The sequence below is a fragment of the Nannospalax galili genome, unplaced genomic scaffold, assembly GCF_000622305.1.
Source record: "Nannospalax galili isolate Female #2095 unplaced genomic scaffold, S.galili_v1.0 scaffold762, whole genome shotgun sequence".
Lineage (NCBI taxonomy): Eukaryota > Metazoa > Chordata > Mammalia > Rodentia > Spalacidae > Nannospalax > Nannospalax galili.
This window is the reverse complement of record NW_008350126.1, coordinates 3,737,766-3,745,353: the sequence shown is the minus strand read 5'-3', so window position 1 is coordinate 3,745,353 and position 7,588 is coordinate 3,737,766. Positions and strand designations below refer to the sequence as shown.

At 48.6% G+C, this 7,588-nt stretch overlaps 1 protein-coding gene across 1 annotated transcript; it reads right to left on the bottom strand.

Annotated features, from left to right (window-relative positions):
- Positions 1 to 805: 805 nt before the first annotated feature.
- LOC103745436 (proteoglycan 4-like) lies at positions 806 to 2,263 on the bottom strand. Its single transcript, XM_008847360.1, has 2 exons — positions 2,152 to 2,263; positions 806 to 1,389 (listed from the first exon to the last, which is right to left on the bottom strand). The coding sequence occupies exons 1-2, from the start codon at positions 2,261 to 2,263 to the stop codon at positions 806 to 808; spliced, it is 696 nt and encodes a 231-aa protein (XP_008845582.1).
- Positions 2,264 to 7,588: the final 5,325 nt, after the last annotated feature.

Genomic DNA, 7,588 nt, shown 5'->3' with positions numbered 1-7,588 from the left:
CAAGCAGTATAGTATCAGGCTCTGTGGTACCAGACTGCTGGACTGAGCTCTGTAGTACCAGGCTGTGTGCATCAGGCTCTACAGAATTGAGCTCTACTGTGCTAGGCTCTATACTGCCAGGTTCTATGGAGTCAGTCTCTGTAGTACCAGGTTCTGCAGTATCATGCTCTACAATTCCAAGCTCTGTGGTACCAAGCTGTGTGATGCTAAGCTTAATGGCACCAAGCTCAGATGTCTCAGGCTCTGAGCTACCAGGTTCTGTGGTACGAGGCTCTGATGCATCAGGCTCTGGATTCAGGATCTATAGTACCAATCTCTGTGCAACTAGATTCTGTTGTACAAAGTTCTATGATAATAGGCTGTACAGTACCAAGGCTCTATGGTACCAGGCACTGGGATACTAGGCTCCGATATAGGTATCTATAGTATCAGACTCTGCTGTTCCAAGCTCCGTGGCACCAGGCTGTATGTAGCTGACTCTGCAGTATCAGGCTCTACTGTACCAGGATTTATGATAAGGACCAGGATCTGTTGTTGTAGGCTCTGTGAAACTGGGCTTTGCAGTACCATGCTCAGGATACCAGGCTCTGGGGTACTAGACTTTGTAGTAAACAGAATCTACAGAAACAGGCTCTGAGGTTCCAGGCTTTACCCTACCAGGATCCGCTATGCCAGATTGTATGCACCTGGTTCTATAATATTAGACTATACTGTCTCCAGCTTTGTAACATCTGTGGATCAGTTAGTGAGGTGCCAGTACCTGGAATACCAGGCTCTGCTGTTACAGGCTCTATGGTACCAGACACTACTGTACTAGACTCTGGGATTCAGGCTCTGTGGTTTCAGGCACTGCAATAAGTCTCTGTGGTGTCAGGCTCTGTGGTTCCAGATTCTGTGGTACCAGGCTCTGGGGTATCAGGCTCAACTGTGCCAAGTTGTGGGGTATGAGGCTCTTGGCATCAGGCTCTGGGGTTCCAGGCTCTGCTGTACCAGGCTCTATAATACCAGACTCTGTGGTACTAGGCTCTGGAGTACCAGGATCTGCAGAACCATGTTCTGTGGTACCAGGCTCTGTGGTACTAGGCTCTGGGGTATCAGGCTCTGGGGTATCAGGCTCTGGGGTACCAGGCTCTGTGGTACTAGGCTCTGGGGTATCAGGCTCTGGGGTATCAGGCTCTGGGGTATCAGGCTCTGTGGTATCAGGCTCTGGGGTATCAGGCTCTGGGGTATCAGGCTCTGTGGTACTAGGCTCTGGGGTATCAGGCTCTGTGGTACTAGGCTCTGAGGTATCAGGCTCTGGGGTATCAGGCTCTGTGGTACTAGGCTCTGGGGTATCAGGCTCTGTGGTACTAGGCTCTGGGGTATCAGGCTCTGGGGTATCAGGCTTTACTATGCCAGGTTCAGAGATATAAGGTTCCTAGTAGCAGGCTCTTTGGTAACAGGCTCTGCAGTACCAGTCTCTGTGGTACCAGGCTGGACTGTGCCAGGTTCTGGGGTATGAGGTTCTTGGTACCAGGCTATGGGGTTTCAGGCTCTGCTGTATCAGACTCTGGAGTGTCAGAGTCTAGAGTACTAGGTTTTGCAGTACCAGGATCTATGGTACCAGGCTCTTAGTACTAGGCTCTGGGGTATCAGGCTCTGTAGTACCAAGCTCTGGGGTATCAAGCTGTACTATGCCAGATTCTGGGGTATGAGGTTCTTGGTACCAGGCTCTGAGGGTACCAGGCTCTGTGGTACCAGGCTCTATGGTACCAGGCTCTGGGGTACCAGATTCTGTGGTACCAGGCTCTATGGTACCAGGCTCTGGGGTACCAGATTCTGTGGTACCAGGCTCTATGGTACCAGGCTCTGGGGTACCAGATTCTGTGGTACCAGCTCTGTGGTATCAATCTCTATGGTATCAGGCTCTATGGTACCAGGCTCTTAGTACCAGGCTCTGGGGTAGCAGGCATTGTGGCATCAGGCTTTGCAATACCATGCCCTGTAATATCAGGCTCTGCAGTACCGGGTTCTGTATTAGAGTCTGGCACTTAGTTATATAGTATCAAAGTTCTGCATTATCAGACTCTGTTGGAACAGGCTCTGAGATGTCAGGATCTGTAGTATCTAGCTCTACAGTTCCAGATTCTGTGGTATCAGACTCCGTGGTACCAGATTCTGCTTCCACATGCTCTGTGGTACCGGGCCCTGTGCTACCAAAGTCTGCAGTACTAGGCTCTGTGGTATCAGACACTGGTGTCAGACTATCTGCTGTATCGGGCATTGTGTTATCAGGCTCTACGGTACCACAGTCTGCATTATAAGGTAATTATAGCAGGCTCTGAGGTATCAGGATCTGCAGTACTTAAATTAACTCTAGTTCTAGACACTGCAATGTCAGATTTTGTGCTACCAGGCTCTGGAGTACGAGGCTCTGCAATACTGTACCAAGCTCTACAGTAATCAAGCTCTGTTGTACCAGGCTTTGAAGTACCAGAGTAGGTCGTACCAACCTCTATAGTACCAGGCTCTGTGGTGTAAGACTCTGTGGCACCAGGATCTATACTACACCAGGCTCATGGGTACCAGAGTCTACAGTAATGGGTTCAACGGTAACAGGCTTGGTACTGCCAGTCTGGTATGAGGTCTAGGATATCAGGTACTAGTATGTACTACCTGACTCTAGGCTAGGGGTATCAAGCTCTATGGTACCAAGCTCTGGTGTACTAGGCTTTGGGGTACGAAGCTCTGTGTTACCAAGCTCTAGGATATGAGGCTATAGTACCTCCTCTAGGGTATGAGGGTCTGCACTATCAAGCACTGCAGTACCAGACTCTAAGGTACCTGGCTGGCTCTAGGTTATAAGTCTCCGGTATATGAGGCTCTGCAGGACCATGCCTGGAGTACCAGCTCTGGAGTACCACGTCTGGTACTTCGTGTATATATGGAGTCAATGCTGGGAACAAACCAGTCCAATTTCTGGGAACTTTCTCTGAAGAGCCATAAATTCAACGGGACCTTTCCCTCAGGCTTCACCCTGGAAGCTTCACTAGGGAATCCGAAGCTGGATTCCCCAGGAATGGAGGGAACTAAGGTTTCCCATTCAGTCTCGGCCAGCCAGCCTGAGGCTCTCACGTCACCTGGGATCACAATTGGGGAAGGTAACTATGGCTGAAGAGAACCCAGAGACAAAGGGCAGCTTATGGTCCATAATCCCCTTTTTCCACCAGGATACCAGGAACAAATCCACAAGAGAAGCTAAGTCTGAGTCCCCTAGTGAGTTCATCTGGGCAGCCTGCCTTCCCATTCTGACTTCGCACCCATGGGGCCTTGTTCTCAGGGAAGAGGGAAAAGACATGTTCATTTATGCCCTTTAACAAAATACCCAAGACTCATGAACTTTATGAGCAAAGGAAGCTGTTCCTCACAGTTCTGGAGACTTCTAGTCCAAGATCAGGTACCAGCAGGTTCAGGGTCTGCTACCTCTCCCCTCTGCTTCCAAGAGTGCCTGGAGCCCTGGGTCCTCACTGAGTCGGAGGCTGGAATGCAAAAAGAGACAGGAGTTGAAGCTTCTTTTATAAACGCCTTAAATCTCCTACACTAGGGCTCTGCCCTTAGGATCTACTTTGGCCAGTTTGTTTTACCACCTGAATTTAGGGAACATTCAGACCACAGCTTTTTATTAAAGTGTTTTATTTATACATATACATCTTTATTGTATATGTATGAGTGTTTTGCCTACACATGTTACCAGAAGAGGGTGTTGGATCCCTGGAACTAGAGTTACAGATGTTTGTTAGTTGACATACGGGTGCTGGGAACTGAACTTGGGTCTTCTGCAAGAGCAGCAAGGGCACTTAATCCCCGAGCCATGTCTTCAGTCCCCCTTCTTTATAAAGATTTTACGTTCATTATTTTTAATGATGTATGTACAGGTGTGTCTGTGTGGGGTATGTACACATGAGTACAGGTGCTCTCAGAGGCCAGAGGTGTCAGATGCCTCTGGAGTCAGAGTCACAAGCTGTTGCGAGACGCCTGGTATGGGTGCTGGGAACTGAACTGGGTTCTCTGCAAGTGCAATATGTGCTCTTAACCTCTGACATTTCTCCAGCGCCCAGACTGCAGCTTTGAGGGGAAGTCCAATTAAGCCTTTTTCCCTCTGTTGACTGACCCTCTCCAATGTGTGCACAGGGGAGCAGTCCCAGTTGCAGCTGGTGACAGAGGGGGCTACAGAGGTGGATGTATGATGTGCCCACATAGCTTTCTACCTGGTGAGGAATGGGGCCACAGCCTAGGACCACTGTGAGAAGGGCCCAGGTCCCAGGATAGGGACTGTGGGCTGAGCAGAAGTGCAGAAAGGCAGCTAGACTCAGCACTGCAGGAGGGATTCTGCCTCCTGCACACACTTTACTACATCTTCCTCCACTCCATTTCTGGGTTGTGGCCCTGCCTCCTGCTCTCAGTACGAAAGATGGTTCTTGTCTGTGATACTACCCATTGGTCAACCATCTAAAGGGCTCAGTCAACCCCAAACCAAAGACTAGGTAAACACCAAGCTCTCTATTCAACTCACTTCCCTCTCCTGCCATCCACCCACCCCTTATGGAGGCTGCAACGATAGTGCTTTATCCACCGAACTCAGTCTCCAAGGGACCCCAGGTCTTGAGGCACACGGCTGCTATCCCAACCTCATGCAGCAGGGCCCCAGCTTCCCTTCAGCCCCAAGCACTCAACAGCAGCAAGTGAGGACTGCTCTGGTTTGCACCACCAGGCAAGAAAAGAGGGCCACAGGGGTGGGGCTGGGTCATGGTTGTTGCTTCTAATTTAAATCCTCATTTCTTATTCTATTCTGAGATCCCCTCTGGATTTTAGGAATGTTGAGACGTGCATGTTGTAAAGGCTAGAGTACAGAACAGTTCCCTGGGCTGAAGGCAGGCGGCTTTAATAAGAACAGATCGCTGCCCTTGGCAAGCCACGCCTTGGGCCTTTGAACAAAAGCACTGAGCAGTGAGGATGGTTCCCAGTGACTTGGGTTGGCTGGATGCAGGCTATCGAGAGAAAGAGATTTTGAGACTAGAGCAACTCTGTAACAGCAGAGCCAAGTCAGCCTTTTAAATGAGGTTAAGCACCAGAGGGTGATGGTAAGCAGATCAGGCAGCTCTTTAACTGGAAATAAAGTGTGTTCAGCAGTCCCTGGAGAGCTGAAAAATGAAGCTTAGCTGGGAGAAGTGGACTCCATCTGGGGAAGACTGTGACTTAGAATGCAGGCTCAAAAGCAACAGAAGAGGCCCTTCCTCCGAGAAGGAAGAAAAGAGGGAAAGAGTGGAACAGGGCTGGTGAGACAGGATGGATGGACTGAGCCTGGCTCAAGGTTCACACGACATTTAACCAGGGCCTTTGCAGCTGCCTCGGCTCACCTCTCCCCAACTCTTGCAGTGTAGCTGTACCAGCCAATAGGAACAGTTTGATCTCGGGGTACCTGTGTTCCGAGAGATTGTCCACACACACACAAACAGAGTTTTTATAAGATTTCTAAAATCCCTGGTGAGGCCCTGTAGTGTGATTCTGCATTCTTTTTATCCTTGGCCTGTGGAAAGAGCATTTCAAACTCTAGCTCTCAGGGGATCCTGACAGGCATTTCTGAATCTGACTATTTTTCCCTCTCAGAGGAAATCATCAAATTAAAATGGAACTGAGCAATAACAGTGGACTATGCCATTTTGTATCTTCTTGGATTAAAGATAAACAACAAAGGCCAACTTGATATGTGAACAAATCTTCAGACTTGCTTGGGCAGAAAGCAAACCCCAGAGGTGTGAATAAAGTCACCACATCTGGTGCAGGGGGCAACCGTTATCGGTTAGTTTGCCTGGTCTGCCTCGTTCTGGAGTGAGCAGAGATGGGATGTGGGGGCAAATTTTGTGTCTATCACCTCTGCCAGTATGACAGCCTCAAGGGAGCAAGAAGGCGCTTTCTCTTCAAGAGCTTTGTAGGTGGTCAGAGGGCAGCTGGGAGGGACTGGGCCTCCCCTGCTTGGGGATGCTGTGGCTGTAGATTTGCAAATGAGAGGTGATGCTCCTGTCTACACTGCATGGTTTCCTGGGGCACTGGGTTCACTCTTTTTCCCTCTAGAGACAAAGTTCTAAGTACTTACAGGCCTGAAAACGGCCAGGAAATTCATAACCATTTTTCAAAACTAATATCATTCCATTCTAAACTTAGAAGTGGGGCAACGAACGGAATCTAAACAAATCATTCTCGTGAGCATTAAGGCTGGACCGGGGATTTGGGGCTTTCTGTTTGGTTGGTTTGGTTTGGTTTACTTGCTTCCAATTTGTTTTATTGATCACTGATGACCAGAAGAAGGAGTAACATACAGGACTCCCCCTGCATGGGCAGAAAGCAAACCCCAGAGGTGTGATGAACCGAGGTCCCGGGGGTGGGTGTCCCAGAACCTGTCACAGACAGGGCACAAGGGCCAGCCTCAGAATTTGTGGCCTGATACTGGGAATGTAAACTGCTGGACAAACACTTCATGCTTTGGCTGCCGAAGAAGCGCTGTGATGTACCTCAGGCATTCTCCATTTGTTGAAAAATGAGAATGTTACATATAGTTTGGCCACGTACTTGGCAGTGGTTACTTAATATAGCATTGTTATTTTTCTATGGAACCAGAATGCTAAATTTGATCGTTAAATAGTTCTGGGATGAGTTTCAGAAAGAAGCGTCTATAGACTGAACAGCTCTCTGAGGGAATATGTTCTGCTATAGAAGACAGTTTTGGCTAGGGCAACTCTGTTACAAATTCACAAACAGATCCTTGGGCCCAAGATTCAAAGAACACTCCAGTGTCCTGAGCAAAATGAACACGGCTGTTGCCTGGCCCAGCTGTTGCCTGCCAGCCCTGGTTCACAGCCTGGTAGTGGCGGGCATGTGTGCACGCTGACTTGGCCAGCTTGGTAAGCTCCTCTCTGCCTCCTCCTCCAGCCACTGGTCTTGGCAGTGACAGTATTTGTGTATATATCTGTTTCCTTAAGTGAGACTAGAATACAGTCGCTTATCAAATACACCCTTCGTCTGCAATGGCCACAAAACAAAACTCAGCCCCCATTTGAAGCTGCAGTTCCCAGGGTCTGGGTGTTTGTATATGGTTTTGATGCACCTGTATTTCATTTCCTGAGAGCTACCTGTTTACTCTCTCCAGTTTTCCGTGCTACTGACTGCACTGCTCTTGTGTTTTTATAGGAACTTTTATTTATTGTAATATTTTATTTATTATTTTTATTTTATGTGTATGAGTGTTATGTCTTCATGTATGTAAGTGAGCCCTTGTCATGCAGTACCCATGGAAGACAGAGAGGGTGTCGAATTCCCTGGAGCTGGAGCTACAGACAATTGTTAGCCAGCATGTGGATGCTGGAATTCGAAATCAGGTCTTCTGCAAGAACAATCAGTGCTCTTACCCGCTGAGCCACCTCTCCAGCTCCTTATAGGAACTCCTGTATTCCACATACAACTTCTCTGCTTGCTCTGTCATTTTCTCTAAATGTTTCAAAGCAGCTGTTCTAGTATGCTTTCAAACCCAAGTGTGATTTTTTTCAATTTCAAC